The following is a 25,218-nucleotide window of genomic DNA, read 5'->3' on the forward strand; positions in this document are numbered from 1 at the left end:
TTCTCCTGGGAGTTTCTTTATTTTTCGCTTGTCCTTTCTTGTTGAATTCGATTATAAAGGAAAACCACACTCCACCACAGGCACAGCATGCAGAAAAAGCGGGACACCAAACAGCAATGGAAAAGAATTAATAACATGATTTTCGAATGCTTGAGTAAGAATATACCTGCACCAACAGATCAACCGCATGGCAAACAATAAGTGTTAAAGAATTAAAGATACTATCAAAGTGATTGCTCAAAAAACAGGAAACATTGGTTACAAACGTATTTCAAACTACATAAAGGTACCCACAGGATCATAAAAAAAGAAGTATCTTTCTGCCTCTTGCTAACTGCAAATGATTGCGAACAAAAAAGAACAATCTGAAACTACTTGCATTAACAATTGCATATTTAGAATAAAAACAAACACGTCCGCTGCGTAACAATTACGCGACTCGTTCAAAGTATGAAAATTAGCCATTCTCAAACGAAAACTAGTTACGCCAGACTTGCCAGAATGGGTAAGAATGCCGAATAGGAAAACGGAGATTTTATCTAAAACATAGCAGCAAAATGTCAATCGACAGTATGCCAATATCGTTTAAAATGTCTTACAAACTCTAAAAACATAAACTTGTTGACCATTTCCGTGACCGTGGGAGTATGTTGGGGCAGCATTGCATGTTTTTTTCTTCTGCCCCTTTCCAGACGGACACATTGGAAAGGTTGGCTATTCAAGATTTACAAGTTAAACTCTCTGACAAGCCTATACTGTTCTTTCAGCGGATGTAGAACAAACTGAATGGACATTCGGCATTCTACTACAACTTCGGACCAGCTTCTGATCGGTTCTGATTGTGTGATTACTTCTTCTTATTACGATCGGTTCATACGCATCAACGCAAAAACTGAAAAAGGCGCAGTAGTTTGTGTTGAAGATTTACCGCAAGCAAACAGAACTAAAAACAATCGAAAGAATATTCCCCGAAAGGCGTAAAATATACGTTGCTTGCATATGTATAAGTGTATGTGTATATAATTATATTTATATATAGAATATACGTGTAATATAATCGTCTGACTGCCGCGTTGCGCTAACCATTTGTTGCAAGACTTTCGATCCTCAATTTAACGTTTACCAAGAGGTTACTAAGCTAGGGCAAATGGTTCCAAACAATGTATACTGTCGCTCACTAGGTATTTAGGTGATTCCACTTAGCTGTGCTGCAGTGTGTGTTGTAGGGGGCGTAGTTAATTGTTCAATCGTGGCATGCATGCGGCGGCGTTCGCACGACTCTCGAAGAATGTGTTTAGTAGTTAAACAACATACCACCCGCCTGGCTGCCGCCATCATCACATCGCGATGTCTAGGCGCTGTTTCTTTTGAATCCTTTGCTTCTATTTTTATATCATTTCTATTACAAATACGAGTCTATTGGACTATATTACATTATATTAAAGATTTCCTTCCAAGTAATGTTTAATTTTTTTCTTTTCTCCTATTTTATTTCCATTCATTCAATCGCGATTTAGCCACCCGTTTATTTAGTTTAGTTGGCTTCCATACTTTTGTTTCATTGTCGCATTCTTACTTATCCTTACTGTAGCGTTTAGTTAATCTTTACGGTGCAGTGTATCTCGTCTCCATTTTTAGGTGCAGACGTTACTTTCACGCAAAAGTTTTATAAGCATTGTCTGTTCGTATGTTTTTTTGCTTTTATTTTTTCTCTTTTTGTTAGTAAAATATATGCAATCAAGTATGGTGTATTTATATTTATATATATATATTTATATGTATGCGTATATTCATATACGTTTTAGTGGCTCATATTAGCATTTCACCAACAGCAAGAATCTTCATTGTTTCGTTTCCACTGCCGCCACTACCAATTGTTGCAGTCAAAAATAGAAACAAACACATCACACGCTTCACGCATCATAACACGAGCTTACACAAACACACCACACAGATCATATTCCTTACACAATGCTACTTATGCTGTCCTTTGACCGTACGTTTGAATGTTTTATTTTACAGCTCCACGCCTCCGCACGGTTTTCCGGAAGAAAAGACTCGCTGCTGATCAAACACGATCGTTTCCGCAGGAGCTCTACAATCGTCTCATTATGAGTTCTCCTTGCAATTTTGGTGGCGCTTTCGTAAACTGCTCCGTTTCGTAGAGTTCAAACTACTAGCATTCGGTGTTCTGAATGAGTTCCGAGAATTTGTCTCTTTATGTTTTGCATAAAAAGTAGAAACAGGAATAGTTGTGAGTATTACTGTATGTGTGTGTAGTGTGTGAGCTTAGCAACCGACAGATTACTTCATCTTTATCGCGAAGTTTCGTTCTATCTGTAGCCCAAATTATTTACATTTCAGAAAGAAAATGTTAACCAAATAGAGCGCGAGACAGGACCAAATGGTTAAAAGGGGGAGAAAGTTAAAGAAATGCCCAGCCTCGCTCTAATGATGAGCGAAGCGAATAAGCCATGAAGACAGAGAGAGAGAGAGATAAGACAAAGGAATTCAAAACCAATGCGCATAGCAAAGAATTGGATGCGTCAGCTGTGTGTGTCTTTGGTAGAAGGTTTTTGCAGACTAAGTATTTGCGTGTCATTGCCTGTGTGGTTTTGTGTAAGTGCCCTCGGAACAATAGCGCACTTTCGTCAGTAATTGTGACTTGAAACTCTCTTTGTCTCTCACCAGTTGTGAAAAATATAATACATTCTGCTAGAGCACTTTCGCCCGGTCGAGAGAAAACAAGGACAATCTTCACAGTTCAGATAGTTTACCCTTGGCAGTTCTGCACGACCGTGCAAGCAAAACCGCGATCAACTTTGTACATCCACTTAGCAGCGAAGAGAGGAGGTTCATTTCAAAAATCATGCTCTAAACGAATCTATCGTGTTGTGTTGTTCCTAAATTTTCTTTATTACTAGCAATAATAATATGTATAAGGATTAAATCTACCTGGGTCATTCTCAAATCGAATTCGCAGTGGTTTGATCGAATATAAGACATTTTCTCTCGCTATATGCGCTACCCCAGCATGGCCTGCAAATCATTCTAAAATCTGTCCACACAACACACACACTTCATTACTCGACCAAATCTGCCTTCCACGCATACCAAACGTAATGGCCAGATGGGCGCAGAGTAGCTGACACGTTCGAACACAAAAAAAACAAGAAACGTCCCGCTTGTGCAAGTTTTTACACACGTGCTCTTCCGTCCACTTTCCCCACGCAGCATCCCAGCTGATTTTTCTAAGGAAAAGGATGTGACAGGATTCTCGGTGTTAGAGGGGTGTTAAAGCGATAAGAGAAGTGATCCGTGATCACATTTTTCGTTTGCGTTCTCGGCCAAGTGTAGGGTAGTTACGGTTGTGTTTTATATCCGTCCGTCCCTCCCGCTGTTATGATATTTTATTGTGTGTGTTTGTGTGTGTGTGAGGTGGGGAGGAAGAAGAAGTTTAACGTTACTACAGACTTCGAAGGATGAAGATTGCATAACTTGTGTTACAAATTAGATAAACAAATTCTACGAAAGTTCTTGCAACTGAAGTTACCGAAAGCGCTCGCGTATCTGTGTCTTCTGTCCGTGTGTTCATGAATTGCTTTTCGTAACGTTGTGTTGACTTAGAAAAACTGTATTTTCGTCGCGATGATTGATACTCATTTGTAGTTTTTTTTTCATAATCCTTCCTTCCTATGCGCTCCCCTCATTTATCTTTCCCTTAAATTGCACTCCATTGCTAGTAGTAAGTAAATCAAACACAAAATAATATCTAACAACCAGGAAAGCATAAGGGACGAAGGATCAACATTATATTTGAAAGCGTTCAGTGAATTTTGTTTGCCAAAAAACGTGTACCAAGCCAGTTCCACTAAACTAAACTAATACCCATGCTACTACAACAGGACAATGCTCGCTTGCGGCAATCTTGATCAGTTACCGGACGAATGAATGATGCTCTCTCGCTCAATTCATATTACGTGCCAGAGGCGGTGGCAGCAGCGGCGGTGGTTGTGGTGACGATGATGCTGGTTCCATATCTGCGGCTGCGGTGGTGCGGCTGTTTCAGCTGTACGGTGTGCGAAATATTACTATACGATGGCACGAAGGATGGTGTTCAAATTTTCTGGATCTTTTCCCCAACCACAACAGGATTATTACGTCTAATTTCGGCGGCACCCAGTTCCCGATAATCGAACGAACACTCGTGCTTGTCGCTGTATCGATGTATCGCGCAGAAAAGTCCTCCACACCGGCATTCGAAACCTTTTTTTAAATTTGGAGAAACAGAAAATGCATTGAGTGTGTATAAGTACGATACGAAAAACATGTTATCTTAATCAAAACACTTTTTAACGGGCCTTTCTAGGTATGCGGTGGTAATTGTTGCACACTATGCAACCCAAAAAGGGTAGAAGTTGTATCACACTTACCGGTTAATCCCACTTTTTTGCGGCAAGTTACACATCGATTCTTTTTCTTTTTGCCATCTTTATCGCCGTCTTTGTCGTCGTTATCGGCTATGGAGCTATTATTACTATTGCCCCCAAGGCTGCCACTGTCGTCGTTATTAATTTTCTGTGGGGCAAGATATACAAGTAAATTTTTCCGTTATCATCGGAGAAACCACAAGCACACGCCATCATATACAGCCAATGTTGCTGAAGCAGCATTACATTTATGGTCTCTGCTATTACTTTCGTTGAAAAAAGTAACTATATGGTTTACAGAACTAAACCACGTTGATCATTAAGGATTGATTTAGAGATCACGATTGCAATTTATGAAAAACAAAGGGCTTTACTCTTTTGTTAGCGATCGCTTCCTTATTGCAGTCATTCATTGGTCGCTTTGCCGACCCCGTTCCCGAGACCGGCTTCAAACCCGTTTCGGATGCTGCTCCATCTCTTGGTCTCTCAGTCGGGCAAACGAAATCGTCCTCGTGGCGATTGGTGGCTATACAAAGTCCGTCGCTCTCTTCCTTTGAATCAATCCATTTTTCATCAACAATATCAAGCATAAGATGATCATGCACTTCTCCTTCTTCTTGATCGTCATCATCATCATCGTAATCAGAATCTTCATCGCCGGCGTTCTCTTCTTCCGAGGAAAACCCATCACTAGTGACAAGTAGCATATTCGACTTGCCGTGAGCCATCTTCATCGTGCAAAACACAAAAGAAGGCCATGAGCAAAGCATTATGTTCCACCAGGGGGTCATGCTTTGGCTGAGCATGCGACAATGTTCAAAAATGTAACTTCCTCGTTCAGAGCTGCTGTGCAGTTCTCGTCTCATAGCTTACTACTTACATCTTTTTCCGAACTGAAAAGCCCACTGTGCACGGTTGGTTGTGCCGTGTTGGTACCAGTCACGATAATGTTCATGGAGGAGGTGGCAACACAGGACGACGACGTCGGTGGCAAAGAGGACGCCGTGGCTGCGATAGAGGAGGCTGATGTGGTTGTAGTGGTGTTGTTGCCGCCGCTGCTACTACCGCCGCCGCTACTGCTGATGCTTGCTGCGAAGCTCTGTGGCGTCACGACGGAACGAATGTTGACGGAGGGCGCTGCTGGGGTTTGGCCTGCGGCAGATGGTGGAGGTGCATTGTTGCTGGAAGGCGTGCTGCTAACCGGTGGCTGCTGCTTCTTTCTAAGCAAATCCTACAAAATGATCGATTCGATTGTAAGCAAGCGGTGTAACTGTGACCTAGTAGGCGGTGGCAGCCACCTCACTAGGCGGATGCAAAGGCACACTTACTTTATAGCACACTGAACATAGCCCATCCTGTGCCGGGTTGCCATAATATCCACATCCTGATCTACACATCGGCGGCATGGCATTTGATTCACGCTCCATCCTTTTCCTCCGCTCACCCTCTGCCGCGCTGCTGCTGTCGCTCCTCCTTCCTTCACAATAATGTTCCAGTTATTCGCTCCGATGTACGGTTAGTTTTCTCGCTGACACCACCAACGACGGGCCTCGAACACACCGTGTATGCCTTCGAAGATTCGATAATGATTGGCAGCACCAACTTTGATCACCACAAGGCGGGGCGGCACTCAACAGTTTCACGTCTCCCGGACTCACACTTCACGCCAACACCGCACTCCCATGTAAACTCTTATTCTCCACTGTAAAGTGAGCGAAAATTTGCAAGTTGGAAGCAAAACTACGACCCCAGCACACTCTTGCACGTGTGTCAACGCACTCCCGCGGCAAACACTGTTCACGTTAGTAGCTCGTGAAACATCAATTTACACTCACGGAAAAAGCAAAAAGGGGGCAAAAAGTGAAGAAATGTGCTTCAAATACACGTCTTTCTTGTCCCCGTACCTCGAAAGTGTGGCGAAGCGCAGTGGTTGCTTCGAGGTTTCTCAGCCGTGTTACTACAGATGGAGGTGTGATTCAACTGTCAACGTTGGTTGACCAAGTTACGTTGCTCACTGTTGCTATGCTGCTTTTCTGTGTAAGTAGGCTTGTCTTTTGCGTTCTCCTCGCAAGGGAATTTGCTAGAAGAAAAGAGGTACAATAATACAAGAAGAATTAGAATATGCGATATTCCGGTCATCGAAGAATCACGAAGAACACATACCAACTTTTATGCGCTTGGGAAAATATTGCACTCTTCAGAAGTCTCCGTCAGATATGAAACACAGGTGTGTGGGCGAAAGTGTTAAGACTCGAGTTTGGTCGTGTCGCATTGGTTGGTTTTGGATCTGTGAAATAAATGAATAACGACAACGATCATGATTATCTATTCCAGATCCACATGCTGGGGCATATTTTGCGAATAAATCTTCCCGGACGCATCTGGCGCTTCCTCCGTATCAGGCGCCAACTGCATTCTATTACTTTGACATCATTGTGTGAGTGCACATAGTTTGTTGATGTTTGTTATGTTGAATATACACTGGGCGAGTGCGAGAGACACTCACGGGCGGGCGAAGAGCATTATGGGCAGAAAATCTAACGAATGAGGTCAGAAAAACAGACGAACTGAAAATACGCATGTAACCTACTTTTTTGGTTTACTATTTTCTAGGCCGGTTGTCGTGGCCAACCTTGAACACACCCGTGTGGCATCATGTCCCACCGCCGCAGCACTCCTTCCCCCGTGTGTATCAATCATTTATAGCATCAATATTTTCGTCAATCTCGTGACGATGTGTTGAAAAACTTCAGACATACGATTATACTACCTTAGAGTGCGCAATGGAGATTTGAAAACTGAACCCAAGAGACAAACACTTAGTTGTCACATATAAGGGCAGCAAAAATGTTGCACGACACAACTGCCGCAGAGAGTGGTGTGCGTGCACGATAGAACACATTACTCTGCACACTAATGCGCTCGTTTTAATCGAAAGAAGATATCAGATGCTGTTCCAAATGCATCATCACTGCCGTTTTCGTCCAGTGTCCTGTGGGGGGTACTTAAAGTTTTCCGAGTTTTACACGACCACACCGTTGAAATGCGGCAATGTTTAACTGCCTGTCAGAGATTGTTTCATATCCGTGAAATAAAGTACATATCCATTTTCGTGACGTTCGCTCTCCTTCGCCGATGAAGAAATCCCTCTCTGAACCAGGATGTTGGTAAGAGGAAGTAAATTGCCAGGCAAATTAACCGGTTAAATCGAGCACAACATAAAATCACAAACGGTAGGCGCACGCACCAGTCAGTAGCTGGGGCTTTACAGAGAGTGAGATATCGTTTATGTAACACTAAGGGTAAACCCACCCACCCACGAAACCACCCACCACCATCCTCCTCCACGTACGTAGCATGGTGCATTTTTATGCACGCACGGCCACACGCAGGAGGAGCACCCACGAAACCAAAAAAAAGCTAACACCCCGTTTTTCCCATGCGTAACTGGCCTCCGGCATGGCGTAAACTTTGCTTGGTTGTATACGCACAGGAACACAGTACGGTTTACGCTACCGGCTAATTCATCCGCTCCGTTAGTTTTGATTTTTCACTACTTTTTTCACGGTCCATTGCAAAAAAAAAATATGCTGCTTACACTTGCGCCTTACATATCCGATATTCATGAAGCAGATGAAGCCGCCGATATGCCGTGTTGATGTGCAGAAGTCGTCCACCGAGCGAAAGGGCGAAAACTCGCAGTTATATAGCACCCACCAACCAGACAGACAGCAAAATGAAATAACAGCATCTTCTTTCATAATACCATCAAATCTTGATTACTGATGCCGAGGGTGCTAATGCGCTCAAGTGCGCTGAAGTACAACATAGTGAAAGTGGTGCAGGGTGATGCTTATGTTGTGTGTGGTTCCTTCGCCTAGGGTATAGCCACTTAACATCTTTCTTCTCGAGCAGAGGTGTGAGTCACCAGCAACAGTAAAACCGCACGGCCCAATGAGTCACTTGGCACGATTCTACAGTTGTTCGGTGACTCATTGGTGCGCCTTTCATTGATAAGTACTCTAAACCGACAGATACTATGTGTCGCGCCATTGGCTGTCGCTGCAAGAAGAAGAAAATTGCTTGATTCGCCAAACGCATGTTAAATAAAAAACAACGTCTTTATTTTTTTTTTCTTAACGATGATGAACTACAAATCGTGGTCTATGAAAAATGTCAGTACGAAAATATAGTTGGATTAGAGCTACAAATAAACCATTTTGACGTTCGCCACAATCCAAAGAAGTCCCCATTGAACGTTGTGCAAGGTATCTGTATTCCTCCATCAGGCGGAACAATAAAAAAGCACGGCACATTCGGCTTATTTGCGAATTTTGCTGATCGGTAGCGGAACTTCACCAACACACTGACGCTAGAGCTTACATAGGTGATTTACGTTCCATAATTATACCCCTAAGACCTGTCTGGCTGGCTGGGCTCGGTCTGCGATATGCCTATACTACGTTACTCCAATGAGTGTGTGGTGGCTGGTTCCATAAATCGCCCACACAAACACCAGCCAACATAATCCTCGATTTCAACAAATGCGGAACACCCTTATTACCTCCCCTACATTCACCTCACCATTCACCTCTTTTTCCGGGAGAGCAACAACGCAAGGCCCAAGAAGAGAACTGGGAACAAAAATATTATTCATTCAAAGAGAAGAAAAAACCCGGCACACGGATTGGCTTGCCGGAACTGGAGATGGAACGGACACTGAGCGGCGGCAGCGAGACGGATTCCTCAAACACGGAACACGGAATTGTAGAAAAATTATTTAGTTTCATTCGTAAAAGAATGGACAGGCAGACAGAGACAAAACGGAACCAGTAAAGTAAAGAGAAATGCGAAGTCGCTTTAGGCTCTCTTTTGCTTTCGTAAATTTTTGATAGAGAACTGGGCCACTGGAAGGGGGTTATGTTGCGGACGGTAAGCGGACACAAACAAGGCACACGAAAACGGAATCACCAAAGGCAGAAAAATGTAGTTTCTGGTTGTCTTCTGGAGGATCATCTATCATCCGCCGATAGGATGAAAGAAGTTATCATGCTTCTTTCCCCACTATTGGACTTATATTTAATTGAATCTTTCGCTCTACTGTAACGTTGTAAGGATGAAATATTTTCGAACATCACTACTATCATTCCCAATTCCTTATTACTTATTGGCTTGTTTACTTATTTATCGAAGAAATAGGATGAGTAAAAAAACATCCTCTTCCCTGGCTATTGTTGGATTACATGCGAGAGTTTGTTTTTAGTGTATGCGGAGTATCCTTTCATTTCATTTACTTGCTCGTTCTTTTAATTTTACATTCTTGTCACACTCTCAAGAAGGACCAGTTCAAAACATTTCTATTGCGTCAAATTTGCTTGACGCAAACATCTGAAGGAAAGGGAGAGAAGCGCACCAACGACACCCAACAATCGATTTCAACCGAATGCTATTTTCGGATGTCATTATTCTACCATTATCACTCCCCAGGCGGCCACTTGTTTTTTTTATTGAACTCCTTATCATTTCGGGATAGAAAGTCTTTAAACGTCACCAAACGAGTGTTAGAAAAAATGTAGGAAACGAAACTGAATGGATGACGGGAGGAATGTTTATTTATTCGTCAAAACCTTTTGACGGTATTTTACTTGTATTATCTCGTTTTCTCGATTTAAAGATGGAAGCAGCGGAAAACTGTCACGTCAAATGTTTGAAGATTTTCGCAAAATTGTCGATTCTATTTTCGTACGATTGTTTCGTGGCATCTGTTGTGATGTGTGACGCTCACCGCAGGAAGCTTCAATGGTCATGTGGACACTAAACCTTCTGAAAGGGTGTATGAAACCCGCGTGGTAGACGTGGTGTGTAGACGGCTTTGTTGTGGTAAATATTTAAAAATAAATCAACCATTTGCATTGTCTGGGTATGCCGTCAGCCCAATCTTCGACACATAAACGAACGCATTGGTGCGCTTGAACGACAACATATGAAATTAGGAAATTATACATTGACCATCAAAATATACGAGACAAATAATGGTAATCCGTTTTTTTTTGCCACGGCTGCAAATGGCCCCAGACTATAATAAGCTAAGCAGTGGCAGTAAACCGATAACCTACTTTCGTAACAATTTCCCACAGCAACAATCCATTGTTTCGCTCTCCTTTCGCTCTTTCGATCCGAGTTTTTCAGCTTGTGGCTGACGTTCTCGTTCACAGTGTTTGGTCTAACGCCATTCGCTGTTACTTACTTTTCCCAGCTTTCCCTTTCAAATCCCTTAACGACTAGTACATCTATTTCTTAGACTGAGACTATCGTTCGTTGAATGGCGGAAAATGTGAAAAGATCACCGATGATGCATAATTTTTCATAATTTCTTCATCATTTTTTTTTTGCATAAAAGAATTAAAGTTGTTTGGCGATGTTAATATGCAAACAATCGTACGAGCACACGACGTTAACACAAACTTCCCCGCGTGTAGCCTTCTAGGTGGAACCATTGCCAAACAAAGCGTCACGTCCTATGTCACGAGGGACGGAAGCGACGATATTTCTGTACACAACGCACACCTTGAACTTTGGCAAGGTTTTCCCCGCTGGATGAGGGCTTGCGGTGGTGGCAGGTGCTCTGGGGCAACACCTTTGCTACTCCATCCACTGACCATCCGCAACTTGGCCGGCCGGCCAACGGCCTTGATGGTTTCTGGTGATGCGGTGTGCAACCGGATGCTAATTAGCTTTGTAATTTTTCTTAACTTCCATGAGAAAATGATTCCACTTTATGGTAGAGTTGAGTCGCTCAACAGAGAACAGTGTAGTTGACCTATTTGAATCAACAAAACACCCGTTTATTCCAACGCGGGGTGAATTAAGGAAAGGTGGTCAGCTAAAAACCTCCGTCTGACCGGATCAGCGTGCGTGCAATGGTGCGAATGTAGTGGTAAAGGAAGCCCTAACGTCCTAAGGCGGCACAATGAACACGGAAGATAGTAAAAGGGAACGACGACGACGACGGCGGCGGCAGGCTGTTCAACGGAGGGTGGAGAAGGCAGTTCGCCTCTTCCGGCAATTGGTCGAGAGCCGTTGATTGTAGTTGTGTAGATATTCTTAGTCGCCCGTCTCCCTCCCGTTGAAGCGACACACGCCGCCCCGCGCGTCGACCGTCCCGTGCCGTTTGAGGTCATTCAACTACAGACGTACAGGAGAACTTCTGGCGACTGGCCGTTACAGGTCTGGTCGGCGTGGAGGTCGCAGGAGCGAGTGAGAAACACACAACACGCCGCGGCTGGTGCTGCTGCGAGAAGGCTCAGAATATTGTTGGGCTTTCAACAGCATCTACTCCCAATTACGGAGAGCAGACCAGAAATGGACGTGTGTGGTGCTGTGCACAGTAGACCGCGCCGCGCACCGAAGCGCAAAGTGACCTCGCACCCCTTCGCCTCTAAAGGGGGTAAGCAAGCAGAGAGACGTTGGAATTAAAACACGAAAAACGCATAAACCCCAGCGCAAGCATTACGCGCCATACGTGTTGTTGCGCGACGGTGAGAGACGTGAGTTTGAGTTTGGAAGGAAGCTTCCGAGGTGAAAAAAACGCCAACAATTGTCAGTAAAGCAACAAAGCAACACACCATTAATGGAAGAACAAGAACACAGCGAATGGTGGGGTGGGAGTGAAAGAGAAATGTATCGAAAATGCAGAGAGACTCACTCTCTCTTGCTTTCGAAATCAGAAATAGAAAGAGAGATAGAAAGAGGAAGATACAACAAAACCACACATCGAGTCTTTAATCACCAGGATAGTGAGCAATCCCTCTGTTCACTCTCCGAATAATAATCTCACTCGAGTGAGAAGCCGCCAATTTGGGATTAGGTCGCTCTCTCTTTCTACGTTTGTTTCATCGAGTAGAAGTGAAGTGAGAAGAGTGACGCACCGCACTAAAAACCCCTTCATTTACACATCTCTTTTTTTTCTCGTTTAATACAGCTTAGAACTCGCTCGGATTGTTTTTAGCGTAATCCAACTCCTACGCGATGCAACAGAGAACATTTGTGTCTGACGTACAACCTCCGGAAAGGTTTATTATTCTGCCTCGGTAGCTGTTGACGTTTCTAAGGTGATGGTAGGTATTTTGGGAACTTTGACAATCTAGTACTCCTTTTGCCTTTACTTGGCTTCTCTTGTTAATTACTTCTCACTTCTGCCAGCGATGATGTGGCTCACTTTAATCGTAGCTAAGAAATTTATCTTAGCCCATAATACGTACGCTGCGATTAGACACAAGGAAACATAGATGCCCTGTATCATACGAACTCAATTGGGCCTCAACGCGCTCACTCTTCACACGACGTATCTTTGCTTCTCTGCCATCCGCGCACGAACGTCGGATGGACGCGAGGAGCGAGTGAAATAATGCTATCTTCTTCCTTTGTTCTTCACATATTTTATACTTTCTGCACTTTGTACCATTGAAAATGGGCAAGGACCCCTGGGACCTTGGTCTGCGCGCCGAACGAACGGAAACGTTCGTGGGGAGCAACAAAGTGAACAGAAGACAAAAAAAACATAGCAAGAGAACAAACTTATGGGCCGTGCGCGGGTTGGTACCCCTGAGGCTGAGGAGTCGGTGGTACACCATTGGCTTTCAATTTTCTTTTTGAAACGTCCGTCACACCGTACCGAACGCGCGGTGGTGGTCTTAAAAGCGATGCGCTAGTCATTCTTCACTGTTCCTATCGCAGCATGCTGGGCTCTCTGCTCTATGCGGGGATGCTACAAATATGAATTTAGTTTGCCCTTTTTTGAATCGAAACATATTCAGCACGAAGAAATGTATTCTTTCGGTTTGGGAAATTCTAAAAAACTCTAACCTTACAAGGATTTTGTACGAGTCCTTGGACTAAGCGCAGTAACGAATGGCTGTTGTATGTTCCGTTCACGAATAAAATTTAAAAATTCGTATAGCAAAACATTCAGTAAACAAAAAAGAGGAAACACTTTCTGTTTTAAAAACAATTAATACAAATAGAATCCAAAGTTACTAATATGTTCCTGCTTCCTAACGCTCCCTTGCATCTGACAGCCCGAAAGGCAAATGGCGCTGCCGAGAGCCAGGGTGGTGATAAAGAAACAAAAGTTAAACAAAACACGTCACAAGGCCACGAGCTGCGCGTGTGTCCCGCTGCAAAACAAATTTACAAAAAAAAAAGGAGGTACAAACACGTCTCACACAGGACCACTTCACTTCACGCTACAAACAACACGCGCTCGCTCGCTCATTCACTCACTCCGCGCACTGCGCCACTCTATTTGTCGAGTAGTGCGAAGAATATGATTATCATTTGGCGGGTGATAGTAGGCGCCGCCGTCTAGTTTGTGACCGCAAAGATCACGAGGAACAACGAAGTGGGCACGAAGAAACAACAGTATGCAACGCGTCATAGGTGTGAAGAAAATGTAAATCACAAAACAAACACTAGCGCACACTGCCTATTCGTAGAAGGAAGTTTGTTGCAAAAGAAATACATCGACACAACGCGGAACGGTCGCGGTTTCAGTAACTACCGCTTTATCAAAGATTGATCCGTTGTATGTATCTGTGCGCCGTTCGATGTTAACACAGGTGATAGGTGGAAAATGCCAGCTGATGACGTTTTTGCTCGCGCAGTGAACGAGATGTCACGAGCAAGACGACAGAGAAAGGTGCTTTTAGTTTTCTCTACTCTTTCTCTCATCCACTAATGGGTGGTGGAGGGTGGACTAATGCCGTTGGGTATTTTTATCTCCAACTGCGAATCCCGTGTGTGTGTGTGTGTGTGTATGTGTAGTAGAGTACCGCGCTCTACCCATCTTTTCGATATTTCGCGTTTCGCTGTTTGTTTTGTACTACAATCCGGTTTCGAAACTTTACACCTACACAAATCACGACGAGCAGTGGATGGTAAACTACGACGACATCCTTAATTTTCAATTTGGCTATAGACTAACTAATGATGTCTTCCTTTCGTACGCAGGTTACTACGCAACAGAGAAACGACACTGGTTTTGTTAAAAAATACCTATCTCTTGGGCACGGGCACAGACACACCGCCAACACAGCGATACCCTCGCCTCTCAGCACGAACACAAACACACCAACAAAACCGAGGCCCCGAAACGTGAAAATGCACTAATCCGTTGATAAGTTTTTAGCACAACAAGCTCGACGAGGGCAATCATGCAATCTGGTTGAAGGAGCAGAGGCAGCCACGGAGAACGTCATGCGAAAAACCCACCGTGGGCGATGAAGCAATAGGCAGGCTGTGTTTATCAGCGTTTGTCATCCACAGCTGATATCAAGGCTTTTGGGAAGCAAAATAGTGTAAGCGCAAGGTACCGAACGCAGAAGAGAGACAGACACAGATTGAATGCACTCACACACATGCTCCAGAAATGGCTCCGTATACCAGACACGAACGAGATGAAACGCGAGTTCACAGCGCAATTTGCACAATTCAAAAACAGTGACGCGACACGACACGCGCGACGTATTCCCGTGTCACCTGCTCTCTACTCTCGTAGAGAAATCTGTACGTGAGCCACGATCAAATGCCTTCACATATGCGAAGGCTGCAGCACAATAAGAGGTATTGAGATAGCTCGTGTGTGGGCACGCGAGTGTGTGTGATAGACATATTATATTTCTATCTCTTCGGCACACTCCACAAACCAAACGAATTCACTTCGCACACAACACACACTCTGACGGAGAAGTTTGAACGATCCGGTTGTGCGTACGTACGTTCCCGGAAGCAATCTACAAAACGGCTTGTGTCAATCCTTTTTCCAGCTGCCGACACGCACACCAGTGTGTTCACATGCCACAAAAGAAAATAGATGATCGTGCCATCATCATCCAAAGAAACGAATCGTCGCGCGTTTGTGAATGGCTCAGAGAACTCGATAAGAAAAAAAAACCCCACTAAACTTCAGTAACAATTTCAGCACAACTTCCACTGACGGCTGCGGGCTTCATCATCATTCACAACCACCACGACGATGAATTAACAAAAAAATGGATGAATCGCGCCGTGAGAACAGGCTTTGATTAACGTACAAAGAGAGCTGCACGTCCGCATTGTAGTACATTTACGACGACGAGGGTATTTCAAGCAATTGCGATTATTCTTGAGGGCTACAACAACAGGTGCACAATACAAAAGGGGAACAGAGTAGAAGAAAACTTACAACCAACGCAACGGCACAAACGACACACGCACGATCCTCCGCGAACGATCTACACGATTTCACAACTTGACTCGAACTGACTATCTCCTTCGGTCTGTCGAAACAAAGTCGAAATCACCCCACACAGCGTTCGCAGATGAGTCGCGAGAGTGAGAAGCTGAATCTTGTGCGTGTGTGTGTGTATGTTCTTTCTTCTCTGAACGTGGCATTCGCGTATCGCTCGCTCTATTGCTGCTCTCTCTGAACAAAGCGCGCACAAACAAGGAAAGACAGGCTCAGCGGTTTCAGCGTAGACTAGACGGTTACTCAGCAATATTGAGCTGAGACAATAGAAAGAGAGACCACCATCCGATCTCGAACGACGACGATAGGTTTGTCTCTCTCGTGCGCCGTCTCTTTGACATACTTTACTTCTGAGCATGTATTGTGTTGGAAACGTTATTTGTGCGCGGCCGTGAGTGTGTGAGTGAGATACGTACGTCAAACAAGGTGCGGAAATCGCGTATGTACAAAAAGAGATGTATGCACACGCTGTCGTACCTGTGACGTTCACCATAAATTTCCTGTTCGTCATGCTACGAGCACGCTGGCGTGCGTGTGTGTTGTGAAAAGAGTGCGTTGCGTTGCCAAGGAGCGACGCTGACGGGACGAGATACGCAACGCAATAACCTGGTGCGCGAGCACGCAGTAATGTGGTAAACTACGCGACGGAGCCGGAACAACGAATTGAAAGCGGAAAACCAGTGAACAGCACAACAACGCGTAGTATGACTTGCTTATCAAAACTCAAATTGGCTGAAATGAGATTATTAAAAAGGACAGAGTCGTAAAAAGCACCAGCACAAGTTGTTGTTGAACTGACGTTTTTTGCATAGAAACCGATTAATCGGTGCAGCGAAAGAGGCAATGAAAAATGAAAAGTCCAGAAAGGAAAATACCATCGGACTAAACCCCACAAAGAACACGAAGAAGCGACGTACTGCATTGCTGCTACGACAAAGTTTATAGTCCCATTCTGTCTAGTAATGAAAGAATATCCTTGAAACATTTCCTTCGCACGATTGAACTAGAGGTTCTTTGTCATTTGCCCTCATTGCGAGCAATTGGCTGCTTTCTTTTCAATCATTGTGCATTCCTGTTGTATTGTATTGGGTAAACTTTCCTAAATACTGAACATTGTTGCGCAAGAACTGGTGTTGTTACCTAAAAACGGACTAGTTGAGCACAAACTAAAACTCACGTAGAACATACACTTTCTCATTGCAGTCGAATCGGCAACCAGTGAAACTGACGATGATGGACCGCGAGTAAAGCGAGGGAATCTCAGAGGATGCCAATGGCAAAGACACGCTTCTATCAGAAACAGTCGCATCCAACGACGTACTTATTTTGCCACGTGTACGAGTGGCAAGCATTCTTTTGTTGTCTGTCAGTGGCTTCTTTGCAATTGGTTTCTATTTTTTCGCATTACTTCGAGGCGCGTGTGCCGTTAAAGGGCACACCATTGTCAGTAGCTTAAGATTTGTTTGCCACGGAATTAGCTAAGATGGAATAGCAACAGAGAGAGAGAGAGTATTGTTGGTTTGGGTTTGAACACTTACACCAACGCGGATCACAAAACAAACACTTGCAATATGTCTACTACATTTTACTACTGCTAAAAATTCACTGAATCGTTCACTTTGAAATATTCCCAATATCTTAGTTTACAACTTCTTTTCCATATCGTGCCAAATAAATTCATGTCAATTGAACGTAGGTAGGGTAGATAGGAAGTATCTGTAAATAGAGTGCATTTCATTAAATAATTTAAACCATTTAAATCGTATTTCGCGTAAATAGCGCAACACAAAAGGCTACTTCCCAAAATGTCGTTATACGGAATGCTTCTGTAGGCGGCGGCCCCTGTTACTAAAATTGTGGTAGTAACATCATTGCTCACTTTAGTATGCAAACTTCCTAACACGTTTTTCTTTTTTAAATTCCCGTTTTTTCCTTTACCATCAATGCGGAAGTATAACCAGCCTGTCTGCCACTCGTAGACTACTTGTAGTGTCCTACCACTGATTGAATGTCAAGTGTTTCCATCCTGCGCTTTGCCTCTGTACAGCAACAGTCAACATGGTAAAGGCACAAAGTCTACAGAAAAAAACTAGAATATCTACGCTGAAAACAGATCAGTACTGATAGACCTCCACCTTTGTCTGTGCGCCGTGTCATTCATTTCATACCATTGAACTTCATTTCATCTCACCAACCCAACGATAATCGATCCTGAAGTAAAAATTTACTTTGAAAAGTAGTTAGCTGAGAGGTATGGAGAATTTTGTAAGAAAAAATTCGAATTAAAAAGCGGTAGTGATGTAGCAACTTTAGCTGCTAGTAGGGCGCTAGTACGACCAGCCTGTACTGACTCTCATAGGAATTCTTCGATCAAAATTCTACGGATTATTCTTTGATTCTGTCTGCCATCTCAATGCCGCCACACCACCATCATTAGTTTTTTCTTCTACCCATTTGAACAACACATACACTCACATACACATATCAATCTTCTTCCGTGTGTTTACGCAGGGCACCTTTTTAGTCAACAATCAATGCAAAAGACCTTCAAAGTTCGTTGAATGCGCGCTGTCCGCTTCTAGCATCAGCATTGGTGCGTGAACATAATTTCCACTCTTCGTGAACGGACACAGGCGGTCGCGGCGTGGGATTGGTTTGGCGCTAGTCGATGTAAATTGTGCTCCTTCCTTGACTTAATGCATTGCTTTATTCTGTTTTTGATCAGTAGCAGTGCATTTGGATAGGCGGAAGATTCGGAGGCCGCTTGGGAAGTAAGGAAGTATGACGAAAATGAAAAACTCCAAACTGTACAGAGAACAAAACACACAAATTCATAAATTTGTGCAAATAAGTATAACACACTCCATATAACAAACTGCAGGAACGAAGCTACCGAAAAAGTTAATATTAATTCACATAGTAAATTTCTGTAAAAGTGTCTGTAGCAGTCACTTTAATAAAACAGAAGGGAAGCGCGCATTGGATTGAATTGGAAGGTCAACAACAAACATAGCGTTTCCTGGCATCAGATCATGACGACAGGATTATAACAACATGCCAAAACTCGCAATAAGCAAGTTTTGCATTTTTCATTCATTCGCAAACGACAGGACAAGATACATTAAGAAAACACTCTCACATTTTTAGATTACACATTATTAATATGAAGAACCGATTAGCTTAATTCTTCTTCTTCTTCTTTTGGCGCTACAACCGCTGAGCAGTCTTGGCCTGGCACCAGAGACAATGTTAATCTCTGATGCTCTTCTGTAACATTTAATTTTTTACGGACGGGATTGTTAGCCCCGCGCCAACCCCCCTGTCACGCCGGTATCGGGAATCGAAACCATGGCCGGTTGAGTTACAACCGATCCCGGGATTCGAACCACGGCCAGCTGCGCTGACAGCGAAGAGCGTTACCGACTGCTCTATCAGCGGGGGCTGATTAGCTTAATTAGCCGATAATAATTAATAGCAATAGCTTTAAGAACGGATTTCATGATTGGTTGTGTACCAGGTTTGTAACTATCTGTCCTCTTCCAGTAATTACAGGGATAGGACATGTTTTTAAAAAGCGTCTTTGAGCTATTTTAAGTTTAACAGGTTTTTTGAGAGCCAATAAAATGGTTTTTGATTCTCTTATTATCTTCCATCAAACAAAGTTATATTTGAGTTGTTATCAAGAAAAATGTTCACAATAACCATACGTAAATATACAATTTCAGACTCCGTCAATACAAAACAGTTGCTTTGTTGCCAAAGGCTGATAGCAGCTTGATGTTTCATCACAGTTAGGTTAGTAAGAAAGGAAGTAGTTGCAATAAACTGTTTATGTTCCATTTTTTAGCTTATCGCATCGGTCCCATTCTGTTTTTTCATGCAATGGATACTAAATTGAGGGGTCTGATGATCATATACTCTACACATAGAATAGCATTGAAAGATATGCAAATCAATGCAAAAAGCTTATCATCATTTACCGCGAAGTTCGCTTACGCTGCACCAATCTACCGCTTCAATCCCTCATCTCTGATATCAAATTGAATGAAAAAGAAATTCGGCTTAATTCACCATTTTATAGATAAACAATCTACATAAGTCTCCGTTTGATAGCTGACAGCAATTGAGTCTGTCTCTAATTTTTAGTAATTTCTGCTTCATTTCGATCTTTGATCGGACGTGATCATTGATCAGTGATCGTGTCCCTCTTGGAATTCTTAGAGCTTCCTTTAATGCGAATAATGCCATACATTTGTAATATAGTTTTATGGGACGGAGCAAGGAAGCATCAGCACAACAAGTACGATTGGTTTCGTTTTGAACATTTCGCTGTCAAAAATGTTGCAGCTAATATAATAATAATTAACCACATGACGAATTTCGAATGATTGATTGGTCATCTTGTTCAACGTCGAAAGCAATTTCCCGAACGCTGTTCACGAACAAATTTAGTAGCAGCGCACCAACCAAGGACTTTCTATTCCCCTTATCCGCTCGCTATGGTATCTGCGTTCAACACCGTCGACCTTTGAAGCATTCCTCGAGCAACAGGAAAAGATGATGCCAACTACGCACACCATTGGTTGACATTTATTTGTGCCGCATATCTAGCAAAGCAGCCGCTGCACGTGAGATAGAGTACAGATGGAAAGCAAAACGGGCTACGGAGACCCCCCAAGAACCTTCCCCCGGGGGGCGATGATTTTCCTATAGTTTTTTCCCTTCAATATTTTAGTCATACGTGTACGAGGCAAGGGACACGTGTGTTGGATCAGACATATTGTGCGGTGGTAGCCACCAACAGCTCCTAGTCACAGTTGCTACACAAAAACGTGACTTCGTTGCACTCAATGATTACGCATCATTAGCGAGTAAGTTTTTTTTTCATGCAAGATTTCGACTAGATGTTTCAAATGCACTGGTATCATCAATTTCTGCATCGGATAGATACTCTCAATAAATTCCCACGTGATCGATCCGCGGCATCTGGGGGTCTTCTTATTTTATACGATCTCCACGGTTCAAGCCGGTCTCGATCGAAGAACACATGGATGTTTTTCTCCCGTTTAGGAGTTTTCCCATGACTGACAGCTATCATGAATGAGGTCAGAATGATGCGGAAGCCCGACTTCACACAACAGAAGGGCCGGCCAATTGCATAATTTAGCAACCGATCATTTAAAACGGCGTGTTCTTTGTCATTAAATAAAGCAAAAAGGAAACGCACCATATTCGACGTTTGGTCCTCTAGCAAGCCATCAATTTCAGTGCATACTCGATCTGCGGTTCAAGGTCTCGCGAACCTATGAGCACTCGGCCCTCGAATTAAAGTTACTGTTTGTGTGGAAATGCTTCATCATCTGGACTTGGCGTTGGTGTGTTTCATCGTTACGGACTGTTAGTGTGCGTTAGTAGTCCCTTAAAGCACGAAACAACCGCAACTTCAACACATTCCGTCATCACGAAAAGCCAATGTCAAATGGAGGAATTGCCTAAGAAGTCTACATCCCCGCGTGATGGCTCCGCTCGTCGGTGGGGGGGATCGTATCGTACAGCACCAATAATATTTGGCGATTTATCTTTGACTACCACACCGCCCCTTGTACGTGTGTTGGTATGATATCGTGGAGGGTGGCTCCGAGCACAAATCCCGCGACCCGCGCTCCGTCCCTCAAGTAAGGTCGGTTTGAGAATCAAATAAACGAAAAAACGGTGTCAAGTGGCGCGCATGTCTCAAGTCCACACAGAGGCAACGGTTGCACACAACCATCGCCGAGTCGATCTGATTCGTTGCGTCGCGTAATTTCTTCATAATTACTGTTTCTTCTTCGACACACCATTCACATCACAAGTCAGACAGCAAAAGTTGGTCTGCGCTGATGACGGCTCTGCAGAAGGCAGCATCAAAAAGGCTTCAACGACGCGACGGACGGACGGACGAACGGATTGTCGTGCGACATTCTGCGAATATATGCGATCGGATAATATCTTTGCCCCTTCTGGTTCATGTTTTTTTTGCCTGCTGTGCTGTGCTCGGTTGCTTACCAGAACGAAAGTGTTGCTTAAAGCGGATGTACACTTCAATGTGTGACAAAAGGCAAGTGCATTCCTCGGCTGGTGGGATGTTCTTGTAGGAGGAGAAAGAGATTTGTAGAGAGCAACAGTTTAATCCGTTTTGCGTCGTTTTTCCACTTTAGCAGCAAAACGCACACACGCATGTATAACCAATCACTTCGAACGGATGCGTTTTTTTGCTTTTTAAACTACGGCCACATTCATCCGATTCGCGGACCACTCCCTGCCTTTGAGCAATAGCACAAAAGGTACACCTACAGCCACACACACGTCTTAAGCGAACGATTTCAAGGATAATCACACGAACGGTAGCCTATACATACACACAAACGCATGCCTAATGGCATTCGTATACACACACACATTAACTGACACCACTTGCACTTGCAGTACAAAGAAAACACGCACACGCGACAGAAGAATGAACGCATACAGTATACTGTGGTGCGATTGCAGTTCGTCGTTAACTGTTAAGATAATGGAGCGTTGAGCTTATAGCCTCAGTTTGTGGGATGATGATTTCGCCTCTAACGAAAGCTTCAACCCCGGATTGCCGATAAAGCGCACTGCGTTTCCTCGCTCACCCGTCGATTCTAGGGCTAGAACCGCAAGAAAAACGTTTGCGCAAAGATGTGCGATGTGAAGATGTGTGTACGTTCGTACTTTTGACGTTTAAATAGAACCCACGAAAACGCAAAAACATTTCGACCAGCGCCGTAATGAAGTATGTGGCTCAGTGATGTCCTTCGGAGTCTCTAGAGGGGGCCGATAACACTGCTATTATTCTTTACCTTGTGAGAGAGAGAGAAAGAGAAAGAACAAGATAAAGTTGAAAATTAAATTGATTCGATGAAAACCTGCAATCGTCAGAAAAAGGATGCCTTCTTTTGTGTCTCACATTACTCACGCTACAACAAAGCAGTAGCAACATCCCAAAAGTTTGGAGTGTCTTGGCAAGTTGAGAAAACTAGATGTCTGTGCCAGGAAATGTTCAAATTTAACACTACTTTTGATTGTATCATCAGTAGTTGAAAAAAATATTGCTTCTGTTACTTAACATCGCTGCGACTCTTACAATATGTAGACATTTTTCATTGTTTCCATTATCACCGTGTTGGTTGGGGTGTACCATCAAGTACGTTTTAGACAGGGTTGTGTAGAAAATTGTGTATTTACTAGACGTATTCGATTTGAATGTCGCAACCGCAATGCGAGAAAGAAGTACAGACGGTGGTTCCTTCAGAAACTGTTCACTATGCTTTTCTCACTCTATGTCTTTCCCACTCGGGAGCGAATGACGAATTTTTCTTACAACCCCCATGACCCGTACACAAACTAGAGGAAATTGCAAACTAACAAACAGTATCCGAACATCGCCAAGGTTACTCTTTGAAAGATTCGCGACATTGCAGGTGAAACCCACTTCGGTGAACGCGAAGGCCATCTGTTTCGTTCACGGTATGGGTATTGAAAAATGTGTGTGGCACTTCGTACCGTGCCGCCATGTTGAAATCCACACACAGTCACTGATGGCCAACTATGGCTAATCCACAAAATGGACGGACACGAGTTCGAACGAAGGACGATGAGCCGTAATTGCGATTAACGAACTTTATTACGCCAGCGAGTACCTACCTTTGTTAGTAACGGGGATGGGAAATTGATATCAGGATACGATCCAAAACGCAATATAATTGGTGACACGGCAAACCCGAGCGCAGAACCTTCCGTCCACCAGCGAACGCAAACTCGAATTACTTCTCGAACTCGAATTCGAACTCGTTGTACTTCTCAACCGTGCAACGTTGAATGAAAATGCTGTGGTTGAAGCGGTGCAGAATGAGCCATTCCCATCAGTTGTCTCGCTTTTGAGATAAGAGATATTTTCTCTCTGGGTTATTTTCTCTCCGAGCGAAGCAGACCACATTTGACAGAAGGCCGTTCCTGGCTGCTGTCAAATGCTGACAGCAGTAAACAAACAAAAACAAACTTACTGTCCGAGAGAAATTGAACTCCGTGCCACATATCCTTTTAGCGGAACGAGAATACTTCTGAATATCGCATCAGCATGAAAGAAATGAACCAGGAATTTGGTAAAAATTGTAAAACGGTGCTAGCTACAGCGATTTCATTGCACTAATGCACTTCTATTACATATTGCAGATGTTGCAAGGCATTTTGTCAGCGTGCTGGAAATGGATGATAGTATTTCTCCTGGTATTGCCGCAATCAAAACGCTACTGATGGTGCTGGAGAAGACAAAATGTATGTTTCAGTGGGAAAGTTTCTTGCATTTTACTAAAACTATGGCCCACACTTAGTTGATACGGTACAGGAGCTACACACTACGATCCAATCAGCGGTAAGTGCAATGCGTCATACGGATAAGCCGATGACTTCGGTTGTCTCCGGGACCGAGTTGTTTTCGCGCTTCATAACGCTCGCCAAGTTTGACGATAAAACGATGGACGAAGTTCGAGACATCATGCTAACCCGAGGGAAAATGTTCTTAACCAAGCTGCTCGAAAGCAGAAATGTGATCGCGAAGCAGGCGATTACGTTCATTAATGATGGCTGTGTAAGCATTGTACAACCATTTGGTTGTTTGGTCGGTGAAAGTAGGTAACCAATTCCTTTTGCAGAGAATTTTGACCCACGCGCGTTCGCGAACGGTCCGTGAAGCGCTTATATTGGCGGCACAACGCAACAAACGTTTCCATGTATTCATCACACAGAGTGCACCAGACCACCATGGGTGAGTTGGATTATTTGAAGAGATTATGATATGCATTCCGTTTTATTGGAATTTATTGCTCGCCCCTTTTATGCAGCAAACAGATGGCAGACGAATTGGAAAAAGCTGGTATCGATTGCACTATCATCCTGGACACGGCAGTTGGATACGTGATGGAGACAGTGGACATGGTGCTGGTCGGTGCCGAAGGGGTGGTAGAGAGCGGCGGGATTATTAATCGCATCGGTACCGTAACCATGGCAATATGTGCGAAGGAAATGAAGAAACCCTTTTACGCGCTTGTGGAGAGCTTTAAGTTTTGCCGTTTGTATCCGTTGAACCAACGAGATCTTCCCGACGATTATAAGGTATGCCAAACATTCTTTCAGCACATACGGTTATTGTTAACAATTTTTACTCTGTTTCTTTACACACGGTGCAGTATAATAAGCATAATCTGAAGAACAAAGCGAAGGCTCATCCGATGGTAGACTACACACCACCCGGCTATATCACTCTTCTTTTTACCGATTTGGGGATACTGGCCCCGTCAGCCGTTAGTGATGAGTTGATCAAACTGTACTTGTAGTCCTTTGTATATAATAAAGCTTTAGAAAAGATGCATGAAAAAAGTTCCAATTGTAGTTTTCACTTAGTTCTGTTCGGTTTCTGTTAACTTTTTTTCAGAGTTCTAA

The 25,218-nt window shown here is 43.6% G+C and overlaps 2 protein-coding genes across 7 annotated transcripts; one reads left to right on the forward strand and one right to left on the reverse strand.

Moving 5' to 3' along the window:
* Positions 1-41: 41 nt before the first annotated feature.
* Positions 42-23,547, reverse strand: LOC128272120 (AN1-type zinc finger protein 6). 6 transcript variants are annotated; one of them, XM_053009865.1, is made up of 7 exons: positions 23,425-23,547; positions 6,594-6,717; positions 6,335-6,510; positions 5,759-6,132; positions 5,311-5,661; positions 4,434-4,578; positions 42-4,266 (listed from the first exon to the last, which is right to left on the reverse strand). In XM_053009865.1, exons 4-7 carry the CDS (start codon positions 5,855-5,857, stop codon positions 4,118-4,120), a joined length of 744 nt encoding a protein of 247 aa, XP_052865825.1. In that variant the 5' UTR covers positions 5,858-6,132; positions 6,335-6,510; positions 6,594-6,717; positions 23,425-23,547; the 3' UTR covers positions 42-4,117. The 6 variants fall into 6 exon arrangements, with proteins under 6 accessions (XP_052865825.1, XP_052865823.1, XP_052865821.1 ...); XM_053009863.1 differs by adding an exon at positions 21,760-21,841 and having other exon boundaries at positions 5,759-6,510; positions 23,425-23,504; XM_053009861.1 differs by having other exon boundaries at positions 5,759-6,510.
* Positions 23,548-23,771: 224 nt separating this feature from the next.
* On the forward strand, positions 23,772-25,138 carry LOC128272723 (translation initiation factor eIF-2B subunit alpha). Its single transcript, XM_053010590.1, has 6 exons — positions 23,772-23,882; positions 23,953-24,054; positions 24,111-24,367; positions 24,432-24,544; positions 24,621-24,891; positions 24,966-25,138. The coding sequence occupies exons 1-6, from the start codon at positions 23,858-23,860 to the stop codon at positions 25,110-25,112; spliced, it is 915 nt and encodes a 304-aa protein (XP_052866550.1). The 5' UTR covers positions 23,772-23,857; the 3' UTR covers positions 25,113-25,138.
* Positions 25,139-25,218: the final 80 nt, after the last annotated feature.

Source organism: Anopheles cruzii, chromosome 3 (assembly GCF_943734635.1).
Source record: "Anopheles cruzii chromosome 3, idAnoCruzAS_RS32_06, whole genome shotgun sequence".
NCBI classification, from domain to species: Eukaryota; Metazoa; Arthropoda; class Insecta; order Diptera; family Culicidae; genus Anopheles; species Anopheles cruzii.

Bases quoted from the DNA above. Each gene is read 5' to 3' on its own strand.
- LOC128272120 (XM_053009865.1), bottom strand. From the start codon at position 5,857: ATGGAGCGTGAATCAAATGCCATGCCGCCGATGTGTAGATCAGGATGT. The intron at 5,662-5,758 runs GTAAGTGTGCCT...ATCATTTTGTAG, and splicing joins TATGTTCAGTGTGCTATAAA to GATTTGCTTAGAAAGAAGCA. The intron at 4,267-4,433 runs GTAAGTGTGATA...ATTTAAAAAAAG, and splicing joins CAAAAAAGTGGGATTAACCG to GTTTCGAATGCCGGTGTGGA.
- LOC128272723 (XM_053010590.1), top strand. From the start codon at position 23,858: ATGAAAGAAATGAACCAGGAATTTG. The intron at 23,883-23,952 runs GTAAAAATTGTA...TACATATTGCAG, and splicing joins AGAAATGAACCAGGAATTTG to ATGTTGCAAGGCATTTTGTC. The intron at 24,055-24,110 runs GTATGTTTCAGT...GCCCACACTTAG, and splicing joins GGTGCTGGAGAAGACAAAAT to TTGATACGGTACAGGAGCTA.